Source organism: Pelophylax lessonae, assembly GCF_965119305.1.
Source record: "Pelophylax lessonae genome assembly, chromosome: 2".
NCBI classification, from domain to species: domain Eukaryota; kingdom Metazoa; phylum Chordata; class Amphibia; order Anura; family Ranidae; genus Pelophylax; species Pelophylax lessonae.
The window spans coordinates 691,557,674-691,572,273 of NC_138769.1; the positions used below are offsets into that span (position 1 = coordinate 691,557,674).

The 14,600-nt window shown below is 46.3% G+C and overlaps 1 protein-coding gene across 1 annotated transcript in view; it reads left to right on the plus strand.

Moving 5' to 3' along the window:
• The first annotated feature begins 628 nt into the window (after positions 1 to 628).
• Positions 629 to 14,600, plus strand: part of CHORDC1 (cysteine and histidine rich domain containing 1) — a 75,489-nt gene continuing 61,517 nt past the window's right edge. Inside the window, exons 1-3 of the mRNA XM_082247318.1 lie at positions 629 to 731; positions 14,037 to 14,086; positions 14,172 to 14,228. Of these exons, the coding sequence (XP_082103444.1) occupies positions 668 to 731; positions 14,037 to 14,086; positions 14,172 to 14,228 (171 nt within the window). The 5' untranslated portion in view covers positions 629 to 667. The remainder of the gene's footprint in view (positions 732 to 14,036; positions 14,087 to 14,171; positions 14,229 to 14,600) is intronic.

Genomic DNA, 14,600 nt, shown 5'->3' on the forward strand with positions numbered 1-14,600 from the left:
TATATATATATATATATATATATATACACACACTATATATATATATATATATATATATATATATATACTATATATATATATATACTATATATATATATTATATACACTATATATATATACTATATATATATATATATAAAACTATATATATATATATATATATATATATATATATATATATATATTAGTTACATATAGCGAGTTAGAATGTTCATATGTGTAATCATCGTACAGAGCGAGTCAGAATCTGACATTAGATTCTTCCCCGCTCTGTCTCTCGTCGGATTGTGCCCCCGACGGACTGCGCACGCGCCAACCCCAGCCGACCAGCTGTTCTGACAGGGTGACGTCACTTACGGAGCATGCGCAGTCCGACCCGGGCATTATCCGACGGAGGGCATTCCTCGACACGACACCGGCGCTCCTATAGTACGCACGCGCAATGTAAGATTCTCGTCTCCTGTTGAAGTCGTGGCCGGCAACACGCATGCCCAAGAAAAAAAAAAAAAAAAAAACACGCCAGGTTGCGGCTCCCGGCGACGTACGCATGCGCGGAAGGTTCGGGAAAGTTCCCGAGTGGTAGACGGTGTCTTCCGGAAGGAAACGAAGCTGCTGCTTCTCTGCCGGGTGTTCCTCCTCAGCCCAGCGTGTGGCTGTGTGTGTCACCATGTCTGTGCTGTGCTACAACCGGGGCTGCGGGCAGCGCTACGACGCCGAGACCAACACCGAGGGTGAGAGCCGTGTGCCTGGGCACCGAGGGGCGGGGGATGGAGTCATAGGATACATTGTATCTGTGGGGCCGCCCCGTGTTCAACTATATGTGTGTGTGCTGGAGGGAGGCAGACATTGGAATACCCGGATGGTGGCTGTGATCTATTCCGGTATATAGGGGAGTTCTACTACACTGTCCACACACACTTCTATTCTACACACCATAAGGAATACTACCCCCCCTCCATTACCTACAGACCACTCACCCCCCCATTACTTCTGTGCTATACGCAGAACACTGCCCCCCCCCCCATTACTTCTGTACCATACAGGACACTGACACCCCCCCCCCCCCCAAATCACTTCTGTACTATGTAGGACACTGATTCCCCCCTCCCCCCATTACTTCTGTACTATACACAGGACACTGACCCCCCCCCCATTACTTCTGTACTATACACAGGACACTGACCCCCCCCCCATTACTTCTGTACTATACACAGGACACTGACCCCCCCCCCCCCCATTACTTCTGTACTATACACAGGACACTGACCCCCCCCCCCCCCCCATTACTTCTGTACTATACACAGGACACTGACCCCCCCTCCCATTACTTCTGTACTATACACAGGACACTGACCCCCCCCCCCCATTACTTCTGTACTATACACAGGACACTGACCCCCCCCTATTACTTCTGTACTATACACAGGACACTGACCCCCCCCCCCCCCATTACTTCTGTACTATACACAGGACACTGACCCCCCCCCTATTACTTCTGTACTATACACAGGACACTGACCCCCCCCCCCATTACTTCTGTACTATACACAGGACACTGACCCCCCCCCCCATTACTTCTGTACTATATACAGGACACTGACCCCCCCCCCATTACTTCTGTACTATACACAGGACACTGACCCCCCCCCCCATTACTTCTGTACTATACACAGGACACTGACCCCCCCCCATTACTTCTGTACTATACACAGGACACTGACCCCCCCCCATTACTTCTGTACTATACACAGGACACTGACCCCCCCCCCCCCATTACTTCTGTACTATATACAGGACACTGACCCCCCCCCCCCCATTACTTCTGTACTATACACAGGACACTGACCCCCCCCCCCATTACTTCTGTACTATACACAGCACACTGACCCCCCCCCTCCCCCCCATTACTTCTGTACTATACACAGGACACTGACCCCCCCCTCCCCCCCATTACTTCTGTACTATACACAGGACACTGACCCCCCCCCCCCCCATTACTTCTGTACTATACACAGGACACTGACCCCCCCCATTACTTCTGTACTATACACAGGACACTGACCCCCCCCCCCCCATTACTTCTGTACTATACACAGGACACTGACCCCCCCCCCCATTACTTCTGTACTATACACAGGACACTGACCCCCCCCCCCATTACTTCTGTACTATACACAGGACACTGACCCCCCCCCCCCCCCCCATTACTTCTGTACTTTACACAGGACACTGCCCCCCCCCCATTACTTCTGTACTATACACAGGACACTGCCCCCCCCCCATTACTTCTGTACTATACACAGGACACTGACCCCCCCCCCCATTACTTCTGTACTATACACAGGACACTGACCCCCCCATTACTTCTGTACTATACACAGGACACTGACCCCCCCCATTACTTCTGTACTATACACAGGACACTGACCCCCCCCCATTACTTCTGTACTATACACAGGACACTGACCCCCCCCCCCATTACTTCTGTACTATACACAGGACACTGACCCCCAGTGGCTTGTGTATAGTACAGAAGTAATGGGGGGGTCAGTGGTCTGTGTGGGTAAAGGGGGGGGCAGTGGATAGAACAGAAGTAATTGCTGGGGATCAATGTCCTATATAGTACAGAAGTGATTTAGGGGGGGGGTCAGTGTCCTGTGTATAGTACATAAGTAATGGGGGGGTCAGTGTCTTGTGTATAGTACAGAAGTAATGGGGGGGGTCAGTGTCTTGTGTATAGTACAGAAGTAATGGGGGGGGGGGTCAGTGTCTTGTGTATAGTACAGAAGTAATGGGGGGGGGGGTCAGTGTCTTGTGTATAGTACAGAAGTAATGGGGGGGTCAGTGTCTTGTGTATAGTACAGAAGTAATGGGGGGGGGGGGGATCCGTGTCCTGTATAGTACAGAAGTAAAGGGGGGGGGATCCGTGTCCTGTATAGTACAGAAGTAAAGGGGGGATGGAATCCGTGTCCTGTATAGTACAGAAGTAAAGGGGGGGGGGAATCCGTGTCCTGTATAGTACAGAAGTAAAGGGGGGGGGGAATCCGTGTCCTGTATAGTACAGAAGTAAAGGGGGGGGGGAATCCGTGTCCTGTATAGTACAGAAGTAAAGGGGGGGGGGGATCCGTGTCCTGTATAGTACAGTAGTAAAAGGGGGTGGGGTTGTGCCCTGTGTACAGTACAGAAAAAAAGGGGGGGTCAGCGGCCTGTGTACAGTACAGAAATAAAGGGGGGGAATCAGTGTGCTGTGTATAGTACATAATTAAAAGGGGGGGTCAGTGTACTGTGTATAGTACAGAATTAAAAGGGGGGGGGGGCAGTGTTCAGAACAGAAGCAAAGGGGAGGGGGGGGTCAGTGTCCTGTGTATAGTACAGAGGTAATGGGGGGGGGGGGGTCAGTGTCCTGTCTATAGTACATAGGTAATGGGGGGGATAGTGGTCTGTGTATAGTACAGAAGTAATGGGGGGGGGGGTCAGTATCTTGTGTATAGTACAGAAGTAATGGGGGGAGTGAGTGGTCTTTGGGTAATGGGGGGGGGTCAGTATCCTGTGTATAGTACAGAAGTAATGGGGGGGGGGGGGTCAGTGTCTTGTGTATAGTACAGAAGTAATGGGGGGGGGAGTGAGTGGTCTTTGGGTAATGGGGGGGGGGGGGGGTCAGTATCCTGTGTATAGTACAGAGTAGAGCTGCACGATTCTGGATAAAATGAAAATCACAATATGTTTGCTTGGAATAAAGATCACCATTCTCTGCGTAACAACTTATACATTATAAAAAAAAAATTGGGATAACTTTACTGTTTAGTTTATTTTTTTTATTCATTAAAGTGTATTCATTGCATTTGAAAGACTGCTGCGCAAATACACTGTGACATAAAATATTACAACAATTGCCATTTTATTTTGTAGGGTCTCTGCTAAAAAAAAAAATATATATATATATATATATATATATATATATATATATATATATATAAAATGTTTGGGGGTTCTAAGTACTTTTCTAGCAAAAAAAAACGGATTTTAACTTGCAAGGAACAAGTGTCAGAAAAAGGTTTAGTCTTTAAGAGGTTAAACTTCCCTCCTCCAGCAGAAGGAAGAGATGCATTGTATTCATTGTGTTTATACCATACTGGGAGACTGATGTTGATTGGCATTTGCGGGGGGCTCTTTTTTTTTTTTCTTTGACAGCTGTTCTCTGCTCCCTTACAGCTATGTAAAGAATGGAGCAAATGTCATGTTAAAGCGGAGTTCCGGCCACAAAATCGACATAATTGATTTTGGGCCATCCGTTTGCTTTTGGTCACCTGAAAAAGAAAAAGATCCGATTTTTTTATTTGTTTACTTGTTATTGAAGAAAAATATACTCACCTTTCTTCCACTTCCTCCCTCTGCGCCCCGCGCCGTCTCTTCCTGCTTGCATTGACTCCTGGGAGCTGAACGTCATTGCTCCCTGGAAACAATGCGCCTGCACCGGCCCCGCTCGTCACTTCCAGTGCAGCGCCTCATTCCCTGCTAAACAGCTTCTGGCCATGCCCAGATAATGTGGAGGAATGACGCGCCCGCACCGGAACTGACGGCAAGGCCGGTTTCAGGCGCATTCTGGGAGAAGAGGACACGGATGAGGATGCAGAAGAGGACGCGCTGGCTTCAGCTGCCCACATCAGAGATGGCAGCGCTGGAGAAGAAATTTTCAAGGTAAGTATTTCTTCTAAAAGGTAAGTGCAACCCGGGACAGATCAGAGGCTATCCATTGTGGAATGTACTAGCCCCGACTGTCCCGGGGGTATTTTTAGTGAAAAAAACAATGTAGTGGCCGGAACTCGGCTTTAAGATCGTCAGGGGGGGCGATTCGAGATCGCGATTTTTTTTTTTTTTACGATTAATCGTGCAGCTCTAATCAGTATGGTAGTGTCAGTATGTTAGTGTCAGTCAGTATGGTAGTGTCAGCGAGCGGTACAGTAGTTGTCAGTATGTTAGTGTCAGTCAGTATGGTAGTGTCAGCCAGCGAGCGGTACAGTAGTGTCAGTCAGTATTGTAGTGTCAGCGAGCGGGACAGTAGTGTCAGTCAGTATGGTAGTGTCAGTCAGTATGGTAGTGTCAGCGAGCGGGACAGTAGTGTCAGTCAGTATTGTAGTGTCAGCGAGTGGTACAGTAGTGTCAGTCAGTATTGTAGTGTCAGCGAGTGGTACAGTAGTGTCAGTCAGTATTGTAGTGTCAGCGAGCGGGACAGTAGTGTCAGTCAGTATGGTAGTGTCAGCGAGCGGGACGGTAGTGTCAGCGAGTGGTACAGTAGTGTCAGTCAGTATGGTAGTGTCAGCGAGCGGGACAGTAGTGTCAGTCAGTATGGTAGTGTCAGCGAGCGGGACAGTAGTGTCAGTCAGTATTGTAGTGTCAGCGAGTGGTACAGTAGTGTCAGTCAGTATGGTAGTGTCAGCGAGCGGGACAGTAGTGTCAGTCAGTATGGTAGTGTCAGCGAGCGGGACAGTAGTGTCAGTCAGTATGGTAGTGTCAGTCAGTATGGTAGTGTCAGTCAGTATGGTAGTGTCAGCGAGCGGGACAGTAGTGTCAGTCAGTATTGTAGTGTCAGCGAGTGGTACAGTAGTGTCAGTCAGTATTGTAGTGTCAGCGAGCGGGACAGTAGTGTCAGTCAGTATTGTAGTGTCAGCGAGTGGTACAGTAGTGTCAGTCAGTATTGTAGTGTCAGCGAGTGGTACAGTAGTGTCAGTCAGTATTGTAGTGTCAGCGAGCGGGACAGTAGTGTCAGTCAGTATGGTAGTGTCAGCGAGCGGGACGGTAGTGTCAGCGAGTGGTACAGTAGTGTCAGTCAGTATGGTAGTGTCAGCGAGCGGGACAGTAGTGTCAGTCAGTATGGTAGTGTCAGCGAGCGGGACAGTAGTGTCAGTCAGTATTGTAGTGTCAGCGAGTGGTACAGTAGTGTCAGTCAGTATGGTAGTGTCAGCGAGCGGGACAGTAGTGTCAGTCAGTATGGTAGTGTCAGCGAGCGGGACAGTAGTGTCAGTCAGTATGGTAGTGTCAGCGAGCGGTACAGTAGTGTCAGTATGTTAGTGTCAGTCAGTATGGTAGTGTCAGCCAGCGAGCGGTACAGTAGTGTCAGTCAGTATGGTAGTGTCAGCGAGCGGGACAGTAGTGTCAGTCAGTATGGTAGTGTCAGCGAGCGGGACAGTAGTGTCAGTCAGTATTGTAGTGTCAGCGAGCGGGACAGTAGTGTCAGTCAGTATGGTAGTGTCAGCGAGCGGGACAGTAGTGTCAGTCAGTATGGTAGTGTCAGCGAGTGGTACAGTAGTGTCAGTCAGTATTGTAGTGTCAGCGAGTGGTACAGTAGTGTCAGTCAGTATTGTAGTGTCAGCGAGCGGGACAGTAGTGTCAGTCAGTATGGTAGTGTCAGCGAGTGGTACAGTAGTGTCAGTCAGTATTGTAGTGTCAGCGAGCGGGACAGTAGTGTCAGTCAGTATGGTAGTGTCAGCGAGCGGGACAGAAGTGTCAGTCAGTATGGTAGTGTCAGCGAGCGGGACAGTAGTGTCAGTATGGTAGTGTCAGCCTGTACGTGTCAGCTTTTCTTTCCATGTCCATTGGTCACACACTCCTTGGTGCGTACCTTCCTCCAGGGAGTGAAACAATTGGCTCCCCCAGTGCGGTCGCCATTGCCGCCGTGGGACCTAAATTTGGTGCTCTCGGTCCTTCAGAAACCTCCCTTTTAGACTATTCGTCAGATTCCCCTGCTTACGCTGTCCCAGAAGGTGGCCTTTTTGGTGGCTATCACTTCTTATCGTTCACCTTATCTGGTGGTTCTTCAACCATGTCCTTTGTTCCTTTCAAAGGTCGTCCCTGAATTTATTCTGAATGAGGACATTGTGTTGCCCTCCCTGTGTTCTAAGCGTAAGCATCCTAAGGAAGTTGCCTTGCTTTCCCTGGATGTGGTTCGGGTTATCAGGGTGTACCTGGCAGTTACAGAGTCTTTTAGGAAATCAGACTCACTACTTGTCCTCACGGATGGACCTCGCAAGGGGCTGGCTGCTTCTGCTGCAACCATTTCCAGATCAGACAAGACTGTGGTTCAGGCTTGTTCTATTAAGGGTCAGGTTCCTCCTTGTCAAGGCCCACTCTACTTAGGCGCTTAGTGCCTTCTGGGCCTTCCGTCATCAGGTGTCAGTGACACAGGTTTGCAAGGTGGCCACCTGGTCGCCTGTACACACATTCACAACGTTTTTTATAAAGTGGATGTCTTGGCATCTGCAGATGCTTCTTTTGGCCGCAAAGTTTTGCAGGCTGCTGTTTAGAGGATTTTTCCTCGTTGAGGGTGTTTTTTTCAGTTGAGCTCCATGTTACCTGGTTGGCTATGTTTAGCCTTGGGGAAGTTTGTTCTGCTTTCCCCACCCCTCATGTTTGACACTGATTTGGGACGTCCCTACAGTCATGAAGATGAAGAGCTGTGTCCGTCAATGAACGAAAGAGAAAATGTCCAGCTTGACTTACCATAAAATCCATTTCTCTGATGTTCATTGACAGACACAGCACCCGCCCCTCTTTGGAGTTGGGTTTTTTTCTTCTGACACTGCTTGTTACAAAACTGAATGCCTATAGCAGGAAGTGGGAGTATAACCCCAGGGACTGCCCCATAGGCGTGCCCAAGCTTTTCTCTGCCTAGTGTCCTACTCCTGTAGGGAGCAGTATAACCCAACGGTCATGAAGAGGAAGAGCTGTGTCTGTCAATCAACATCACAGAAATGGATTTTACGGTAAGTCAAAAATCACATTTTTTTTTTTTCTACAAATAAAAAAAAATCTGGGGAGAACATAGCACTTTATAGGTATTACTGATACTGTATACTTCAGCAGTCAGGAGCAACGATAAGCCATCTGTGGCTGATGCTGCAAAATGTATAAATTCTGCATTGCATAGAAATGGGATTTTGATTTTCCTGGTTCAGATCAGCTCAGCTGTTTGCAGGAATCACGCTTTGTTCCTTTAATGCAGTTCCAGAAATTAGAATTTCATGTGGCTGCTAACAGGGGAACAAAATCCATGCTTTCTTTTTTTTTTTTTTTTTGCTATTGCTATGAAAACGATATTGGGTTTTCTCATGGTAAATGTTTCTGTAAAATTGCCGTTTTTGGAGATGTGTGTGTATGTATGTGTGTGTGTATACATATGTATGTGTGTGTGTATACATATGTATGTGTGTATACATATGTATGTATGTGTGTGTGTATATGTATATATATATATATATATATATATATATATATATATATATATATATAATCTCTCTATATCCAAAAAGAACCAATCTGCAGCACCTTGTATATTTATTAGGAGAGTAAAATACTCACAAAGGAGACATCAAAATAACAATGTCAATCGTTTCGGATCCATTAAGATCCTTCACCAGGAATAGCAAGCCATGTAACATCTTTCCCATTCTTCAAAAAATTGGGCTAACTTTAATTCTTTTTTTTTTAAATTAATTGAAGTGTATTTTTTCCAAAACAATTGAGTTTGAAAGACCGCTGCGCAAATACAATGTGACATAAAATATTGCAACAAGCACCATTTTATTCTCTAGGGCAAAGATGGCGAACCTTGGCACCCTAGATGTTTTGGAACTACATTTCCCATGATGTTCAACTACACCGCAGAGTGCATAAGTATCATCGGAAATGTAGTTCCAAAACATCTGGGGTGCCAAGGTTAACCATCACTGCTCTACGGTCTATGCTAAAAAAAAAATATATATATATATAAATGTTTGGGGGTTCTAAGTAATTTTCAAGCAACAAATACTGATTTTTAACTTTTAAGCAATAAGTGTCAGAAAAAAGCCTAGTCTTTCAGAGGTTAAACTGACCTAATTTGCAGAAGATGTTCATCCCTTTGATCTAAAAGAGCCAAATGATACAATGTTTCTTTTTATCACTCAGTGCTGACCAATGTTGATAAACATTTGCCAGCTGCTATTTTTTTCTCTCAGACAGATGCAGCTCCATCTCTTCAGAGACCATTGGGCTATGCTCCTCCAATCAGGAATAGGCACTAGGCAGGAAAAATGTTTAACCTTGCCTGCAGGCATAACCCCACACACTCTGCTATCAGCAATCAGTTTGTTTCTGCCTAGTTTTAGGAATAGGACCTAGCTCTCTGCTGGGACTTCGGTCTTGGCTTTAACCACTTCAATACCGGGCACTTTCACCCCCTACCTGCCCAGGCCAATTTTCCCCTTTTAGCGCTGTTGCATTTTGAATGATAATTGCGCGGTCATGCAACACTGTACCTACACCAAATTTATGTAATTTTCCCCCCACAAATAGAGCTTTCTTTTGGTGGTATTTGATCACCTCTGGGTTTTTTTCCTTTTTGCTAAACAAATAAAAAAATACCGAAAAGTTTGAAAAAAAAAAAAAGTTTTTTTTGTTTGTTGTTCAATTTTGTAAATAAGTGTTTTTCCTGCACGATGAGCACTGATGAGACTGCACTGACAGGCACTGATATGTGGCACTGATATGCAGCATTGGTGGGCACTGATAGGTGGCACTGGTGGGCACTGATAGGCGGCACTGATTGGCACTGATGAGCAGCACTAATGGGCACGGGTGGGCAATAATGGGCACTGGTGGGCGACACTGATAGATGGCAATGATGGGCACTGGTGGGCAGCACTGATAGGGAGGGCACTGATGGGGAGGGCAATGGGGGGCTCCCTGGGGTCATGGGTGGGCATCCCTGGGGTCATGGGTGGGCATCCCTGGTGGTTCTAGTGGCACCCCCCCCCCACCGAGGGTCTGCACTGGTAATCAATGATCTGATTACCAGTGCCGACCCCCCCCCCCCCCTGTCAGGGGAGCCGCCGATCGGTGCTCCTTTACTCGTGCCTGTCAGGCACGAACTAAGGAAAGCCGATCAACGGCTCTTCCTGTTTACTATGTGACCAGCCGTGATTGGACACGGCTGGTCACATGGTAAAGAGCCTACGTCAGTAGGCTCTTTACCGAGATCGGAGGTGCAGGGAGTCAGACTGACTCCTCACATTACCGATCGCCGCTCTGCCGCCGTCATATGACGTCCGGTCAGGATAATACAACCACATTCCCACCGTCATTTGCCTATAGGGCGGGCGGGAAGTGGTTAATAGAGAAATTTTTTTCCCCAAAAACAAAGCTGCCAAAATTGCAGGGGGCAATTAGGTTGAGCCACAACACAGTCTGCTCTGTTGTGGTGGATTCAGTCTCCAGCACTATGCCGGGGCAAGTCCTACCTCCCGTTTTTTTGGACAGTGGTAACCACGGACGCTAGCCTGTTAGGCCTGGATGGGATGCTGGGGAAGCTCTGTGCCCAGGGTTCCTGGACAGTGGAAGAGTCAAAACTGCGAGCTCAGAGCAATAAAGCTTTGTCTGAGCCATTGGACGTCTCGTTTGCAAGATTGTCTGGTTTGAATTCAATCGGACAATGCCACGGCTGTGGCTTACATCAATCACCAGGGGGGCACCAAGAGTGTATTGGCAGCAAAGGAAGTGGCCGAGATTCTGGTTTGGGCGGAAAGGTTTGTTCCAGCCCTCTCTGCTGTGCACATTCCAGGTGTGGAGAACTGGCAGGCGGATTACCTGAGTCGTCAGGTGTTGGATCAAGGGGAGTGGTCCTTACACCCGGAAGTGTTTCATCTCTTGTGTGTTCGGTGGGGGACATCTGAGGTCGATCTGTTTGCTTCTCGTCTCAACAAGAAGGTTCAGAGGTTTGTAGCAAAGTCTTGCGATCCTCTGGCCGACGCCACAGACTCTGGTGGCTCCTTTGGGTCGGTGCCGACTGATTTATGCCTTCACTTCTTTGAAACTTCTGCCGAGGCTTCTCCACAGGATAGAGGGGGAAGGCATTCCGGTGGCTCCAGACTGGCCTCGCCGGTCTTGGTACGTAGACCTGGTAAGGTTGGCCGCCAATGCTCCTTGGAGACTTCCTCTCAGTGAAGATCTGCTGTCTCAAGGCCCGATCTTCCATCCTGCTTTACAGTCCATGGCTTTAACAGCATGGTTGTTGAAAGCCAGGTGTTAAGAGCTAGAGGTCTTTCTGAGTCTGTGATTCCTACGCTTTTGAAGGCTAGGAAGTCGACTCCCAGGAAGATCTATCATCGTATGTGGAAATCGTACATTTCATGGTGTGAATCATTGAAGGTGCACCCTCGCTTGTTTTCGTTCGCTAGGGTTTTGGCCTTCCTGCAGAAAGGGGTTGAACAGCGGTTGGCTTTGGGCACTATCAAAGGCCAAGTGTCGGCTTTGGCTATATATTTCCAACGACCATTAGCTACGCGTGCCTTGATTCGTACCTTCATACAGGGTCCCCTGTTACCGCAGTGGGATCTCAATTTGGTGTTGTCTGTTCTTCAAAAGCCTCCTTTGAGAACATTCGGGAGATTTCTATGCTTTTGTTATCTCAGAAGAAAAAAAAAGGGGGAAGGGGGGAATGAGGGTTTTAATTAAGAAGTAGGTCTCATCCCTAATGTGCAAGACCAAAAAAAAGCAAGTTCCCCTCTGGGTGGAACTATAACGACCTACAGTAGAAGTCAAAAGGTAGGTATGTAAGGGTAATATAAAAAATATATATTTTATTGAATAAATTGTTTAAAATGTCAGAAAAATTGAAACATAATAGCAAAGCAACACAAAGAAAAATAACAATCTGGTTGTTGACATGGCAACGTTATGATACACATACATAATCCATGTATAGAATACAGTGGCTCACAAATTGAAAAATGTAAGACAAGGTGAAAAAAAAAACACGTTTCGGAATAGATGATATTCCTTCTTCAGGGGTAGCATACGTCCTGTAATCACAAAATAGAAGCCAATGGAAATATACTTAACAGCCAGATATTAAAACCAAGGACTGGATAGTTGGCAGCAGCGAGAAATGAACACGCAGGAAGAGATTATCCCAGGGTTCCTCCCAAAAACAGCAGGTCCTCCAACAAGATCCAGAAAAGGCCCAAACAGGATCAGCATATGGGAATGGGTAAGACTGGTTTTAAAAGTCTATTAGGTCCAAGATGGGAGTCCACGGAATAGGGGTATAAAGGCTTCATATTGTATGCCTACAGCCACAGACCTCTGACACAGCCGCATCCTGGGTTACTCAGTGAGGGATGCGGCTGTGTGAGAGGTCTGTGGCTGTAAGCATACAATATGAAGACTTTATACCCCTATTTCTTGGACCTAATAGACTTTTAAATCCAGTCTTGCCTATTCCCATATGCTGATCCTGTTTGGGCCTTTTATGGATCTTGTTGGAGGAACCCTGGGATAATCTCTTCCTGCATGTTCATTTCTCGCTGCTGCCAACTATCTGGTCCTTGGTTTTAATATCTGGCAGTTAAGTATGTTTCCATTGGCTTCTAATATATGATTACAAGACGTATACTACCCCTGAAGAAGGAATATCATTCATTCCGAAAAGCGTTGTTTTTTTTGCCTTGTCTTACATTTTTCCATTTGTGAGCCACTGTATTCTATACATAATGTATGTGTATCATAACTTTGCCATGTCAAAAACAAGATTTTTCTTTTTCTTTGTGTTGCTTTACTATTATGTTTCAATTTTTCTCACATTTTAAACGTTAAATATGTATTTTTTATATTACCCTTACAATATCTTTTGACTTCTACTGTAGGTCATTCTAGTCCCACCCAGTGGGGAACTTGATTTTTTTTTTGTTCTCGTTATCTCAGAAGGTTGCCTTCTTGGTGGCTATCACTTCTGCTCGCAGAGTATCTGAATTGGCGGCGTTGTCATGCCACTCACCTTATCTGGTGGTACACAGAGATAAAGTGGTACTTCGACATAATCAGTTGTTTCTTTCTAAGGGGGTTTCTGATTTTCATCTGAATGAAGACATTGTGCTGTCTTCACTCTGTCCTAAGCCCAAACATTTAAAGGAATTTGCCTTGCATTCTTTGAATGTGGTTCAGGCAATCGGGGTTTACCTGGAGGCCACTGAGTCTTTTTAGAAAGTCAGATGCTCTTTTTGTCCTTACCGAAGGACCTCGTAAAGGATTTGCTGCGTCTGCTGCGACCATATCCAGGTGGATCAGGCAGAGGGTAGTTCAGGCTTATTCACTGAAGGGTCAGGTTCCTCCTTTCTCAGTGAAGGCGCTTTCTACTAGAGCGCTGAGTGCTTCTTGGGCTTTTCGCCATCAGGCGTCAGTGCTGCAAGTTTGCAAGGTGGCAACTAGGTCGTCTGTGCATACGTTCACAAAACTCCAAAAATTTGATGTGTTGTCATCTTCGGATGCTTCCTTTTGGCCGCAAGGTTTTGCAGGCTGCTGTTTAAAAAGAATCTTTTTTGTTTCTCTTTGAGGGTGTATGTTTTTTTTCAAGGTGAGCTCCAGTTGTTCCTGGTTGAGCTCCATGTTACCAAGATTTTAGCCTTTGGGGATTTATGACTTCTTTGTGTTGTCTTCCCACCTCTCCATGAATATACTGCTTTGGGACATCCCTATGGTCTCTGAAGAGATGGAGCTGTGGCTGTCAATGAACGATAGAGAAAACTGGATTTTTGTAAGAACTTACCGTAAAATCCTTTTCTCTGAAGTTCATCGACAGACGCAGCACCCGCCCCACTACTTCTGAGTGATTGGGGTTTTTTGTATTCTAAACCCTGCTTGCAACTAAAGTGAATGCTGATAGCAGAGTGTGTCGGGTTATGCCTGCAGGGACAGCCCCATAGGTGTGGTTACACTTTTTTCCTGCCTAGTGCCTATTCCTGATTTGAGGAGCATAACCCAATGGTCTCTGAAGAGATGGAGCTGCGTCTGTCGAACTTCAGAGAAAAGGATTTTACGGTAAGTTTCTGACAGCTCTGAGCAGACAACGGCTCTGCACTTTAACATGAATCGTGGAAATGCCAGATTAAGATCATGAGGGGGGTTAAATCGAGATCGCTATTTTTAAACAATTGTGTAGCTTTAATATATATATATTCATTCTTCCCTGCACTGTGCTGATGACATATCATTATTCTGTGTTGCAGACTCCTGTACATACCACCCCGGTGTGCCGGTGTTTCATGATGCTCTGAAGGTACGTATATTAGAACGTGATCCATCCATAGTGGAATATGATGGAATGGGACTGTGTTGTGACATGTTTGTCTTCCTGTACACAGGGCTGGTCATGCTGTAAGAGGAGGACGACAGATTTCTCAGATTTCCTCAGTATTGTGGTAAGTGCACGGTATTTGCTGTCTTTTGAAAACATCCCACATTTTCTTCTATGCACATACTTTTCCCACTCATGCAGGATCTTAGGTCTTTTATCGTAGCATTCATTCTTGGCTGTGTCTGCATTCTAGCAAGTGGATATTTATAGCTCCCCACCCCCCCTCCCGAAACTGGAAAAAAGTACATTAGTATGGAGCTCTGCCTGCTGAACAGTAATCACTTTTATTGGGCCTAATTCACTAAGCAATATTTTACAGCATCAGAGTATGCGGTAAAATAACGCACATGTTCCCAGGAAAAAATATGTGCAATTAATGATGAAACTCGCATACTTTATCTGTCTGAAGTATCCCTTAACCACTTAAGGACCAAAC